Source organism: Hyperoodon ampullatus (assembly GCF_949752795.1).
Source record: "Hyperoodon ampullatus genome assembly, chromosome: 7".
Classification (NCBI taxonomy): Eukaryota; Metazoa; Chordata; class Mammalia; order Artiodactyla; family Ziphiidae; genus Hyperoodon; species Hyperoodon ampullatus.
The window spans coordinates 49,921,531-49,936,886 of record NC_136920.1 but is presented as its reverse complement, the minus strand read 5'-3'; the positions used below and the strand labels follow the sequence as shown (position 1 = coordinate 49,936,886).

General features: G+C 39.5%; 1 protein-coding gene across 23 annotated transcripts in view; it reads right to left on the bottom strand.

Moving 5' to 3' along the window:
- DLG2 (discs large MAGUK scaffold protein 2) overlaps positions 1-15,356 on the bottom strand; it is a gene marked incomplete at its 5' end in the record, with an annotated part of 2,112,028 nt that overhangs the window by 55,614 nt on the left and 2,041,058 nt on the right. For all 23 annotated transcript variants that reach the window (XM_079707355.1, XM_079707356.1, XM_079707361.1 and 20 more), the window contains one exon: positions 5,746-5,821. In XM_079707355.1, coding sequence (XP_079563481.1) covers positions 5,746-5,821 — 76 coding nt within the window. The remainder of the gene's footprint in view (positions 1-5,745; positions 5,822-15,356) is intronic.

The window sequence follows — 15,356 nt, the reverse complement described above, 5'->3', positions numbered from 1 at the left end:
CTGTGTCTTATTCCTACGCCACTGCCCATTCCTTGCAAGCTTTACTAATCTTTCAAGGCTCCCCAATTCAAATCCCCCCAGTTTCCAAGCTAGAATCACGTTCAGGGGAGCCTGAACTTCAGAGCAAGCTTCCTGTCCCTCTTATTTAGTATGAATCGCTTCCTCCCTGTGGAGACTCATTTTCTCCCCTAGTATCCCTGCTCCTTCAGGGCAGTGACCATGACTTAGTCATCTTGGTCCACATTGCGCAGCAAGCTGCCTTGTACTGGCACCTAATAAAAGTTTGTTAAATGACAGAAACATGTTTTCCAAGACTTCATTTTACTCTGGCATACCAAAACAGAGAAAGTGTGCGGCCCCCCAAGCTCCCTTCAGAAATGTTCTCAATACAGAAAGATGCACATCATCGAGGAAACCAGCTTCCCCCTTTTAGGATTTAAGTTTAAGCCGAAGTTAGTTTTTGACAAAGCTAAACCCAATTCAATTTATTTCTTCATTTTTCTTAAAATGCACAAATGCGACATGGTTTTAACAAGGGAGAGGGCATGCTATAGTAAACAGATTATGGGTTTTGGAATCAATCAGACCTGGGTTCAGATTTCTTCACCTCTCCAAGCCTCAGTTTCTTTAAATCTATAAAGAGGGAATAAATGATTTCCCTTCAAGTTTTGTTGTGGTGATTAAGAGAAGTGTGTAAGCCGTCTAGGTTTCTACAAGGCATACTCCTACTACTTTGAGTAATACCTATCACTTCTGTTTTGTACCAGCCTGTGGCTAAATAGGACTAGTTATTTATAGCCTACCTTACTTTAGAAAGGATTTACAACGCAAAGGGAACCCTTATACATTGCACATTGCTGACATTTAGTAAGAATATTAATAGTTCTCTCATACTCTTTCAGACATATATTTCCCTTCCTTAAATTATAGGGACTCTTAAATAAAAATAAAACAAAATTTAGCATAAGTCACTAAATACCACTGATTTTTCAGTGGAAAACAGGTTGATTCTGAAGATTATACAATTTCTTAAATGTCTCAATAAATAAAATAGAATGGCTAATTAGAAAATTGATAAAAAAGGTAGAAGAACAATGAAAGAAATTAAGGTGGTGATTAAGTTTTCACCAGAAGCTAGTTTGAGTGGAGATTCATTAGAAATTTAGCTGACGTTCTCAGGAAAGCTTGGGTGCATTGAGATCTGGGGCACTGAGACAGTTCTCAAGGAGAATGGCCACTTGGGTTTGGGTAGGCTGGAATTATCTGGGTTACGGACACAATTGTCTACTTGTCTTTGCATGTGTAGACACAGACTTTGTGAAGGCACATGAGGTGGACAGAAAGCCTGGGCATTTCATTTGTAGCAAATGGGCACTTTGTAATGGAGAGCCTCAGATTTCTTCATAGATACTCTCCAAACCCAGGAAGCATCAAAGCTCATAGTCGGGCTTTCCATACAAGCTTCCCAACCTTCCAGATCTTCCCAGTCAGCCCCATTAGTTACAACTCCCAGCACACCATCCACACCTTCCATCTGGTGTCCCTGATCTGCTTGGCCTTACTCCAATATGCCTACGATTTCCACCTTCATGTACATGCTGTTTCTTATGTGTGGCAAACTCTTACTCAAACTTCAAGATCTCGTTCAAGTATCACCTTCTCTTTGAAGTCTTCTCTCTTATCCAAGGCATAATTAGTAACTCTCTTCTTCTTCTGACCTCCAACAGAATAAGGGATAGTGTGAAGGAATGAAAAGGGCAAATGTTCTACTGTCAAAATGATTTGAATTTAAAACTGACTTTTGTACATACTAGCTGTGTAATCTTAGGTAAATTAGTTAATCTTCCTGAGGTGCAATCTCCTGATATTTAAAATAGAGACTAATTCCCTAAATTTATGGGGATCATCAGTGATATTGTATCACCATTATTTGCCTGCTTATATTTCTCTTTGTGAGCTCCGTGGTATTAAAGTATAAAAAGTATACTTGTTATAGAAGTATAAAAAGTCTTTGCCTTTTTAATCACTTTGCTGCCCTACAAGGCACCTAGCACGGTACCTGGTATTGTGCAGCACTCAATTTTTAAAAATTAATGACTAGTTCTGGAAAAGTAACGCAAGCACTGATAGGCCAATTAAAGCCCAAGTCCTTCTATGAAGTGCTCTCTGGTCATTCCCACATCCATTCATTTGAATCCCCATAGCTCTTGTACACACTACTAATAAGACTCTTGTCACAGCCTGCTTTATACATACTAATTGATTCTAAGATCCTCCAGGGCAGTAACCATGGCTTTCACTCTGAATCCCCCACATCTCACAATGCTCTGTGAATGCCATCTTATGATAAAGTTACTTAAAATATCCCATTCTCTTTCTCATTATAAAAAGTTTTCCTCTTCAGATTATGCTGAGTTTATGCCAGGGTCCCAGAGACTGAGGTCTTTGTAACAATGACTTATTTCTGTAGTCCTTGTCGAAGGCTCAGAGTGAGTGGCATCTCCTGACTTTCCCAACTCTCCACAGAGTTGGTCTGTCCTTTCTTCGGTGCACTTTCTCTTAACTGTCCTTTGCTTTCTACTTCAGGGAAAAAGTCTTCTCATTGATGTATTGTTCTCATGGGGACTTAGAAAACTTTGGTTTATTATTTCTTAATTCACAGGCTCATGGAGAATTATTGCTGGAAGGCACCTTAAAAAATCATTGAATCCGGGAACCTCAAATAGAGAACAATTCCCAATGTTGTGCTAGTCATGACTAACCAATCATAACACTTTTCCTCCTGAGGTCACATATGGCCTCAGAGTCATTTTCAACACAATATTCTAGTTAGAAACCATCAATTCATCGGTTTCCATAGGAGATGAAACTTGTTTGACATCCCTGATGTAGTTCAAAGCTGCTATATTGCTAATGATGTCCAAAGAGCAGTGGTGACTTAGTAATGAACTGAAACCAGAAACCAGGCTACCTGACTCTCATGACTTTCAGTCCAGGGGTTCCCTTTTCACATGATCACTGCCTCTCCTTCAACAGGCATTCAAGTCCTAGAATTTATATTCTATTCATTGGCTCATACCTAACTGTATTTAGCAATATGATTTAAAAAAACACAACACAAAGTTTGGCCTTACCAAAAAGACATCTGGGTTCTAACTGATGTTAGGAGCTCTTGAGCGGAAGGGCCTATGTTACACTTTGTATCTTTCACAAGTTCTAATCCTGAGTCTGGCACATGGTAGGTATTCAAAAAAAATTCTCTGATGTATATCCAACTATATATATGAAACAAACAGGAAATCTATTCTTAAATTCTCACCAAGAATCAATGAAAAATCCTACCCCTTTGTACAGAAGCAGTATTTGTTTGAAAGGACTCCATGCATGCATGATGACATATGGCCTCACTTTTTCTTTTTTTAAGAGTGACACCATGTTTAAATAAACTCCCATTTCACCTGAACGCTTTAGGGGAAAGTAAATTATTGTGTCAATGACTGGGCTGCCCAGTGACACTTCTACTTAAAAATACAAAGGGCAGTGTTGTGGTTTAGGGCTCAAAACTTCTGAGCTTTTCTTCTCATTTTTCATGGTGACATCTATTGACCTAAACTTGTGGTTCTGTGTGATGTTCACAGCCAAAATTATTAGAACAGAAAAGTAAAGGAAAGGAGATGAAGAGAAAGAGAATAGGAAGGCAGAAGGTGGGGAAAGGTATTTTATGATATAGCAATAAGATACTAGTACTATCACTTAAAAATACTAAATTTAAAAAGCTTTACAACCCACAGCTAACCTCATACTTAATAGGAAAGATTAAATGCTTTCCCCTTAAGGTCAGGAACAAGACAAGGATGACTGTTTTTGCGACTTCCATCCAACACTGGAAGTTCTAGACAAGGCAATCAGTTATGATAAAGAAATAAAAGTCATCCATATTGGAAAGAAAGAAGTAAAACTCTCTCTTTTTACATATGACATGATCTTGTAGATAGAAAATCCTGAGGAATCCACCAAAAAGCTACTACAATTAATAAATGGATTCAGCAAGGTAGCAGGATATAAGATTGATATACACAATAACTGTATTTCTATACACTTGCAGTGAACAATCCAAAAATAAAACAGAAAACAATTCATGTGCAAAAGAATGAAATTGCAACCCTACTTCATATCGTATACAAAAACTAATTCAAGATGGATCAACCACCTAAATGTAAGAGCTAAAACTACAAAATTCTTAGAAGAAAGTATGGGCATAAATCTTCATGGCCTTGGTTTTTTAGATATAATACCAAAAACACAAGTAACAAAAGAAAAAATAAGATAAATTGGTCTTTGTCAAAATAAAAAACTTTTGTGAATCAAATGACACTATCAAGAGAGACAACTCATAGAATGGGAGAAAATATTTGGAAAGCATATATTTGATAAGAGATTAATATCTGGAATATACAAAGAACTTCTACAACTCAACAACAACAAAGGAACCCGATTTTAAAAATGGGCAAAGGATCTGAATAGACATTTCTCCAAGGAAGATATACAAATGGTCAATAAGCACATGAAAAGATGTTCAATACCAATGGTCATTAGGGAAATAAAAATCACAACCACAATGAGATACCACTTCAGACCAAACAGGATGACTATAAGCAGAAAGACATATAATAACAAGTGTTGGTGAGGATGTAGAGAAACTGGAACCCTCATACACTGATGGTGGGAATGTAGAATGTTATAGCCACCTTGGAAAATAGTCTGGCAGTTCCCCAAAATGTTAAATATAGAGCTATCATTATGACCCAGAAATTCCACTCCTAGGTATATTCGCAATGGAAATAAGAGTATATGTCTACACAAAAATTTGTGCACAAATATTTATAGCAACATTATCCATAACAGTCCCAAAGTGGAAACAATGCAAATGTCCATCACCTGATGAGTGGATAAATTAGATGAGGTATATCCATACAATGGAATATTGTTTGGCAATGAAAAGAAAAAAAGTATTTATTTATGCTACAACACAGAGGCACTTTGAGAACATTATGTAAAGTGAAAAAAGCAGTCACAAAAGACCACATAGTGTACAATTGCATATATATGAACTACCCAGAATAGGCAAATATATAGAGACAAAGTAGATTAGTAGTTGCCTAGGGCTGGGTGGAGAGGGGCTGGGGTTGAGGGAGAGGGAAGTGACAGCTACAGATTTCTTTATGGGGTAATGAAATGTTCTAAAATTGACTGTGGTGATGGTTGCATAACTCTAAATTTCATTTGTTTACTTTCTTCTTTTCTATGTCTGTCACAACAATCCATGTATTCACTTAGGTGATCCATATGTATATTTCCATGACTATCTTGACTTTATAATATGTAAAGGACTAGACATATTTTATGATGAACAGGTATCTTTTATGGAATCTATCCTTCTAGAATATTTAAAAGAAAAAAATTAAAGAAATAACAATGAAACTATTTTTTTTCTTCCTCACTATAGTCATTGCATCATCTTCATAACACATCATTTCTGCTGACCACTAGCAGCTTTACCCCCAGAATTTATTTACCATAAATCTACTTCATCAGAAATTACATCACTGCATAACAATACATTTATAACAGTGCTCTACTGTCCAGTAGCTCCATAATCTGTTTGTTACCAACAGCTTAAATGTCAATTATAGTTAAATCCATGGCAAACGAGAGAATTTAATGTTTCGATTATTTTGTACCTACCCCTTTTGAATCAATCACTCCAGGTTTTGCATTAAACTTCACTGTCTTCAATCGGGCACGTTCCTTTCTTTCCACCCTAAAGAAAATGGAAAATAAAGAGTCTATTACATGGCAAGGCATTTATGATTAAGTTTCTTATCAAATGAAGAACACCTATTCTTATCCTACAGCTCAAATAAAATGTGATTTAAAATATTTCTCTTCTTTGTTCAGTATAAAAAGTCTTGGTATGATATCTCTAAGCTGCTAACACATTGCTTGCAATTTTTGTGTTACATGTACTGAAAGTCACATATTTGGAAGCAACAAAACCCCAATATTTGTTATTTAAATGCTTGAATCAATCAAAATCTATTTCAGGAAATCACAGTCCACAGAGAAGAATATCTAGGAAGCTAAGTAAGCTCTCATCTCCTAATATCTCCTTCTCTCTTTTTGTTTCCTTTTTGTTCCCTTCCCTTTAGGAATACTGGGGTATTTATTTACCTTCCCCTCAAAACCAAACATGTTACAGATAATCTTGAACTTTTCCTTTGCCCCAATGTCCTTCTGCTGCCATCTCTGCAGTTTTCATTATTTCACCTTCATTCATTCATCAAACACTTATTGAATGCCTACCCTGTATCAAGTAAGGTGCTGGGGAACAAAGAAAAAAAAATTAAAAAGCACCACTTTAATGAACACAGAGTAATGTGTTCTTGGCAGGGACAGAGGGATAAAAAGACAGACATTGCTGCACAAAAGATTGCTGATAGCAGTATGGGCACATTTATCTCATTGGAGGAAGATAAAGAGGGGGTGGAAAGCAATGGGGTGGGCTTCCTGGAGGAGGTGTCAATTTATGTGAGACTTAAATGGTGAGAAAGAGCTTGTCAGTGGGAAAAGTTTAGGGAGAATCTCCCAGACAGGAGGAACAACATGTACCATGACCCGAGGATAGGGTTTCCTGGAGGAGGTGTCAATTTATGTGAGACTTAAATGGTGAGAAAGAGCTTGTCAGTGGGAAAAGTTTAGGGAGAATCTCCCAGACAGGAGGAACAACATGTACCATGACCCAAGGATATAATCAAGCTAAAGATGGCAGGAAGATTCTGGTACAGGGTATATACAACACAGGGACATGAGGCTGAAGAGGTGGTGAGACCTCCTTATAAAGGGTATCCGTCTACTCTGAGGACATGGGGTTTTCCTTTGGGGAATCCTCATGATTTATTAGAGGCTATAAAGCTGAGAAGTGATAGACATTAGCATTTTAAATAAATGACTCTGGGGGAGGAGGAAGATAGATTGGAGGAGGGAAGGAACAGTGGGAAGCAGGAGGCCTATTTAGAAGCTACTGCCATAATCCAGGCAAGAAATGATGAGCAGTGATAATGAGGTGGAGGAGAGGGAAGGGTTGGAGAAATATTAATAACATAAAGTTGGCAGGACTTGTGCCTATTTGAAGGATGGGGCTGAAAAGAGGTAAGAGAAGTTAAATACTTACTTCTGATTCTTTTTTGAGCCTCTCTAATTAGACATGATCATTCTTTCCTCTAAGCCCCACGACATTTATTTGTATGTCTATATTGGTGTTATCTCGTTTCCTTGTGTTTTGTTTATTTTTGAGTTGTGCATACAAGGCTGTATGTTCCTTGAGGGCAAGTCCACATATCACTCAGTGTATTATAGCAAGTCCTCAATAAATAACAGTTGAGCTAAAATCATATTCATTGCATTGTTTTAGCATCATTTTTTTGTTTAAATATAGCTAGCTCTAATTTCAAAAATGGGGAAAGAAAAAGGAGAGGAAAAAACCCTGAATCTACAGAAACTTAATGGCTTATGAAATCTAAGCTATTCATAGATCAATAATGAACAACATACTCCTCTTTAACTTAAAGTTCTTTTGTGTTTCCAGCTGAAACGCACTGAAGATCAGGGTTTCTATAGTTACAGAATGGAGTTTCAGAATATATTTATTTCAGTGTGAGAGTAGAATATTTGAATGGAAACAGATGAAGAAAATTCTTCAAATCTAACCTCAGATATGAAAGCAATATGCTCCACTAAGAGTTTCTACTTGCACCCAGCATACAACAGTTGGGAGGAGATCAAGGAAGGCTTCAGATAAGGTAAACTGCCAAGTGGAAAGATGCTCACTGAGAAAATGCCTACTCCGAGCTACTTCAGCTTTTCTCAGTTTTAATCCAAGTGTAAATGCTAATTCATATTCATCTCTGCCCTGACTTTATCCTGGCTTCTTTGCATTAACCAGCCTAATTATGGGAACACTAGTACATCAGATGATGCCAAAATGACTGTAACATGCAGAGAATATATGGTTATTTGATTAGGCTATGCAAATAAATTCTGCATAAAGTGATAGAACTCACATGGGCCCCAAATATAAATAATATTAGGCTGAACTCAATATTCTATTCTAAGAATTGCTTAGAGCGTTCTAACCACCCCCCCACCCGGTTTCTAAGTTCATCCCTTTCATATTTCTTAAGAAATGTTTCTATTAAGCCATTTTAGTGGTTCATCACTTAAATCTCAAACGGGTTGCAAAGACTAAGTCAGATGGACGGACAGACAGATAGACACACACACAAACACGCCTAATATTTGCTATGGTTTATTACTAATCTTCAAACAAGCAATAGAAAAAGTAAAAAAAAAAATTAAGTTTTACTGTATAGGTGACAGATTTTGGTTCACTCAAGAAGGAAGTCAGACAAAGGATTAATCTCCAAAATACACAAGCAGCTCATGCAGCTCAATATCAGAAGAATAAACAACCCAATCCAAAAATGGGCAGAAGACCTAAATAGACATTTCTCCAAAGAAGACATACAGATGGCCAACAAACACATGAAAAGATGCTCAGTATCACTAATGACTAGAGAAATGCAAATCAAACCCACAATGAGGTATCACTTCACACCAGTCAGATTGGCCATCATCAAAAAATCTACAAACAATATATGCTGGAGAGGGTGTGAAGAAAAGGGAACCCTCTTGCACTGTTGGTGGGAATGTAAATTGATACAGCCACTATGGAGAACAGTATGGAAGTTCCTTAGAAAACTAAAAATAGAACTACCATATGACCCAGCAATCCCACTACTGGGCGTATACCCTGAGAAAACCTTAATTCAAAAAGATATATGTACCACAATGTTCACTGCAGCACTATTTACAATAGCCAGGGTATGGAAACAACCTAAATGTCCACTGACAGATGAATGGATAAAGAAGATGTAGCATATACACACACACACACACACACACACACACACACACACACACACACACAATGGAATATTACTCGGCTATAAAAAGGAACAAAATTGTGTTATTTGTAGTGAGGTGGAAGGACCTAGAGCTGTCATACAGAGTGAAGTAAGTCAGAAAGAGAAAAATTAATACCGTATGCTAACGCATATATATGGAACCTAGAAAATTGGTACTAATGAACCTAGTAGTAGGGCAGGAATAAAGATGCAGATGTTGAGAACAGACTTGAGGACACAACGGGGGAAGGCGAGGCTGGGATGTAGTGAGAGAGTAGCACTGACATACATACACTACCAAATGTGAAATAGACAGCTAGTGGGAAGCTGCTGCATAGCACAGGGAGATCCGCTCGGTGCTTTGTGACGACCTAGAGAGGTGGGATAGGGAGGGTGGGAGGGAGGCTCAAGAGAGAGGGGATATGGGGATATATGTATGCATATGGCTGATTCACTTTGTTGTATAGCAGAAACTAACACAATATTGTAAAGCAATTATACTCCAATAAAGATGTATAAAAAAAAAAGAAGGAAGTCAGAAAGTTGTGACTTCTACTTGGGTTGAAAGTTTCATGAATGATAATGATGATGATGATATAAGTGGTAGCTGAAGTTTTAACATATAATTATTAATGAACAATTCCTTCACATTTACATCATCTCATTTGGCCCTGACGTAAGCAAGTGTGGTATTCTCAACCCCATTTTATGGCTGGGAAAGCTAAGACTTGAAGCTTGCCAAATTAGAAAGTGGTAGAAATAGGGCCTGAGCATACATCTTTTAACAGCTAACTTCAGTGTCTGGCCACATCCACTCTGTTTGGGAAACAATACTTAAGGACCTTCCATGCCTCCCATATCCAATGGGTTTCAACAAACATGAGATTTTAGATGGTCACCCACAATTTTAAGACCAATTTAGTTCCTTAGACATCTGGGCTGAGTTTCTCACAAATGACAACCATCCCCCTTCCTTGCATCCCAAATCCCGAGTGTCCTGATTTAAATAAACCATAACCAAACTCAAGCAAAGAGTCACTGGGATAATACCTGTTATGACAGGCTCGCCTCAAAACTCAGAATAAATTTGCTTTTAACACTGAAATTCAGGTTAGCTAGATGTCTATGTGCAATGTTACATCAGAAACATTGGACTGATCTCTCTCCTCAGCAGTCTTTACATTCACTGCATCCCCAACAATAGTTGTGTTTTTCTATCCCAGAGACTCATGTTGATTGCCTCTTGGAGATCTCTGCAAACCCTTCTCATGGGTAGCAGGGGATGTGGCTTATCTTTTTTCTTCACTTGCCTCAACCCTGTCCTCTCTCCTAGTGCTTCTTGGGATACATGTGGATAGTTTATTGCCAAGATCAGTTAGGGTGGAGAAATAGGGCCCTACATAATGCTATGTTGTTTTGAGCATGAAAAGCTCAAACTCTGAAGAAAGGAAAACATATATCATTTGAGTAAGCACAGAAGTATTAGAAGCTATGCTGAACTTTACCTGTATTATCTATAATCTGTACAGTGATCCAGGGCTTAAGATGGAGCTGGGCATATAGTAGGTGCTTAATCTTTGTTGGTAAATGAATGAATGAATCATCAAGGAGGCTACTGGTTCTTGACCTGGGTGTGAAAACCAAGGCTCAGAGAGTTGAAGTGACTTGCTCAAACAACCAGTGTTTCTGATTAAAAAGTTGTTGACCATTTTACGACTTTTTTTATTGTACTTGGTAGGAATCTATGTAAAAGTTTAGCATCACCTTATCTAGTTATTTTACTACGTGAGACTCCTTTAGCAGAAATACATGATGTTAAGACCCATGGATCTTTACCTAAGGGAATGGTGGGTCACCTGTGGAGAAAGACTGAATTGCGATGAAAGGACTGACATACTTCTCTCACACTCAAGAGGCAAGCAATTAATTAGATTATTTAAGCAGAAATAATCCTCTCCGCCCTGGTTTGGTCACTGACCAAAATACTGAAAACATAAACTGGATGGCAAAACTTGAGCAATCAATTCTGACACCTAGTGTCTCCAGAGAATACCACATGGCCATGCTTTAATGAGCCCAACTGTCTTCCTCTGCCTTCTCACCCATCTCCCATCTGGCGTTTTCAGGTTCCCGCCAAACACACAATGAGGGCAGGCTTGGAGCAATGGATGGTGGGAACATCATTTGGTGCTGGGTATCCCTTTGCCTGTGCTCCATAAGGCCCTGTTGCAAGGAGAATTGAAATGCCATATAGGTTACCGGCCACAGGCTTGCAGGGAAGCTAAGTGAGTAAACCCTTATGCAATGCTAGCTGCAAGCTGTCATCTGAGAGCCCAGGTGACAGTGACTGTGGGGTGATGAATAGAGACTTGGATTAAGAGACAGTGGAACAAATCCTAGTTTGGCCCCTCAGAAACTATGTAATCTCAGAAAAGAGAATTCTGTGCTAAAAGCCTAGGTTTTGAAGTCACACAAGTCTGGGTTGGAATTCTGCATCTGCCACTTATTAGCTCTATGACTTAGGGCAGGTCACTCAACCTCTTAGGATCTCAGGTTTCATGTTGGTGAAATTAGGATATTAACACAGACTTGAAAAATTATGGTGAATTTATTTTTAAAGATTCTTTTTTTTAAAAAAATTATTTAATTAATTTATTTTTGGCTGTGTTGGGTCTTCGTTGCTGTGCGCGGGCTTTCTCTAGTTGCGGCGAGCGGGGGCTACTCTTTGTTGTGGTGCGTAGACTTCTCATTGTGGTGGCTTCTCTTGTTGCAGAGCATGGGCTCTAGGTGCGCGGGCTTCAGTATTTGTGGCACGCAGGTCCAGTAGTTGTGGCACACGGGCTTAGTTGCTCCGTGGCATGTGGGATCTTCCTGGGACCAGGGATCGAACCCGTGTCCCCTGCATTGGCAGGCGGATTCTTAACCACTGTGCCACCAGGGAAGTCCCTATGGTGAATATTAAATAGTACAAAAAATTGGTTAGTATAGTATTTAAAATGTAGTAAGAACTCCTTAATTGTCAAGGGCTTCCTCCAGTATACCCTTGGGGTAGTGAAAAGCCATCTGGTCTGGCTACAGAGGGAACTGGGTTCAGCCAGTGGCTGACTGCATCCTTGGGCAAGTTACTTGACTTATCTGATCTTCAGTTTCCTTATGAAGCTTTTGTAAAGACTAAAGAAAATCTTGTATTTGAAAGCAACTGGCACAATATATACTCTATCATCAGATAGAATTCATTCCTCTGCTGCCCTTTCACTTCCCTTGATACCTGCTATGGACTGAATGTTTGTTTCCACATAAAATTCATATGTTGGAGCCCTAATCCCTAGTGTGGTGGTCTCTGGTGGTGAGGCATTGGGAGGTAATTAGGTTATGAGGGTGGAGTCCTCATGAATCAAATTAGTGGCCAAAATGAAGAAATATGAGAGAAAAGATCTCTCTCTCTCTGCCATATGAGGAAACAGCAATAAGGCCATCTGCAAACCAGGAAGAGGGTCCTCTCTGAAAACCCGATCAGCCACTGCCTTGATTTTGGACTCCAGAACTGCAAAAAATAAATGTCTGTTGTATAAGTCACCCAGTGAATGGTATTCTGTAATAGCAGCCCGAACTAAGACAGCACCTTTATTTACAATATAGCCCTCATCACAGTGTAGCTGTGCCATAGTTACATGTTGGTCCTAAAAATACTGGGCTCCAGGCAGTGACTGGATAATAGCACCTGGCAGACAGAAGCTGCTCAAGCAGTGCTTGATGAACTGAATTTTGTCAATTCTTATTTTTATAATGTTGGGAGGCAGGATTGCATATGAGTTAAGAGCGTTATAGCCTGGAATAAAATCCCAGTTACACCATTTATTAGCTGGGCAGTACAGGCAAGTAAATTAATCTCTCTCTGCTTCAAACTCCTGGTTTGTAAAATGAGGCTAATTATATTACCTTCCCCATAGGGTTGTAATGAGGTTTAAATAAGTTAATTGTAAAGGGCTTAGAACAGTGTCTAGCATGCTCTAGGAGCATTTATTTAAATAAAATTTATTTACCAACTTCTAAAAAGAGGGAGGGAAAAGGCAATGACTTTCATACTCTTCATCTTACGAGTTCATAGGGATGATTAAATAGAATCATCAAAAGAGAAACATTTTTGTAAAGGGTGAAGTCATAAGGGATGTTATCCACTATGAGATTTTTCCAGACCAGCTCTACGAGCTGAACTATACTCATAAAAGGGGGTAGAGAGGAATTAAGGATAACCCTAATCTAATAATAAGTCATATTGATAACAGTAACCATTTATTCTGAGTTATAGTTATAAGATGCTGAATGCAGTACAAAATAAGAGTGCCTCCTTTAGAAGTTAAACATTAAAGAGCAGCCCTAGGGAAGGCTCATGATATATTTTATTTTATTTTTTGTAATTTTTTTAAAGGAATTTTTTCTTTTTAAAAATTTATTTATTTATTTTTGGCTGCATTGGGTCTTCGTTTTTGGGTCTTCGTTGCTGCACTCAGACTTTCTCCAGTTGTGGAGAGCAGGGGCTACTCTTTGTTGTGGTGTGCAGGTTTCACACTGCTGTGGCTTCTCTTGTTGTAGAGCACAGACTCTAGGTGCGTGGGCTTCAGTATTTGTGGCACGTTGGCTCGTGGGCTCTAGAGCGCAGGCTCAGTAGTTGTGGTGCATGGGCTTAGTTGCTCTGCGGCATGTGGGAGTTTCCCGGACAAGGGATTGAACCCGTGTCCCCTGCACTGGCAGGCAGATTTTTTAAATTAATTAATTAATTTTTGGCTGCCTTGGGTCTTTGTTGCTGCATGCGCGCTTTTCTCTAGTTGCGGCGAGCGGGGGCTACTCTTCATTGTGGTGCGCGGGCTTCTCATTGCAGTGGCTTCTAGTGTTGCGGAGCACAGGCTCTAGGCACACGGGCTTCAGTAGCTGTGGCACGTGGGCTCAGTAGCTGTGGCTTGCGGGTTCTAGCGCGCAGGCTCAGTAGGTGTGGCACGTGGCCTTAGTTGCTCCGCAGCATGTGGGATCTTCCTGGACCAGGGCTTGAACCCATGTCCCCTATATTGGCAGGCGTATTCTTAACCACTGCGCCACCAGGGAAGCCCTCATGACAGATTTTTAAACTGCATTAAAATAAGCGCGCGCGCACACACACACACACACACACACACACACAATGTTGGGCTTCCCTGGTGGTGCAGTGGTTGAGAGTCTGCCTGCCGATGCAGGGGACACGAGTTCGTGCCCCGGTCCAGGAAGATCCCGCATGCCGCGGAGTGGCTGGGCCCGTGAGCCATGGCCGCTGAGCCTGCGCGTCCGGAGCCTGTGCTCCGCAACGGGGAGAGGCCACAACAGTGAGAGGCCCGCATACCGCAAAAAAAAAAAAAAAAAAATAAGCGCACAAGAATGCTTTGTGGGGTATGATAATAAGTGATTTTTATTTCTTCTTTATACTTTTCTAAATGTTCCCCTTTTTTTTCAATGAAATGTGTTACTTTTATAAACACATAAAATAATAGTAACATTTCTGGAAAGAGTTAAAATCGTGAGGAGAAAATCTGACAGAGATTCATTTACAGCCATACACACACACACACACACACACACACACACACACACACACACACACACACGAGATGGCGGGTGGGCTACTGTACCCTTCATGAGAGAGAATACAAATATCAACATTAGAGTCACTAGACAAACTTCTTCTCCAGGCCAGCTGTAGCATGGCTGTTACGATGGTCTTCATCCAAAATAGGAGAGAGAGCCAATTCAAGAATGACCACCAGCAGGCAGAAAATTACCCCAGGAGGACTAGCACTGAGAATGTTCCTTAGGGGGGAAATGATGTGCAATTGAACAAATGAAGGACTATTGACAAGACTGATTAGAATCACAGAACCTCAGGGTTGGAAAGTGGATGTAAATCATATAGTTCAACTGTCCCACCCAAAGTTTGATTCCCTTTTATAATACTTCCTGCCACTGAATCTTCTATTATCAGAATCACCTGGAGGAACTTACACACAAATACAGATCTCCAGGACCCACTCCAGATGGACTGAATCAGAATCACTGTGTGTGTGTGTGTGGGGGGGGGCATATCTAAGTCTTCCTAATGTACCTTTGGTGTGAAAACCATTGTTCTAGATCACTGTCTTCCCAGGTAATCCATATCATCTCTAGCCAGCTCCAACTACTAAAAGGATTTATTAAAAAATGAGTTGAAATCTATTCCCACACAGCTTTCCTTCTCCACCCCATTTCTACCCTTGGGGCCACATTCAATAAGATGGCACCTTCTTCTACAGAACAGCTCCTCAGACAGCT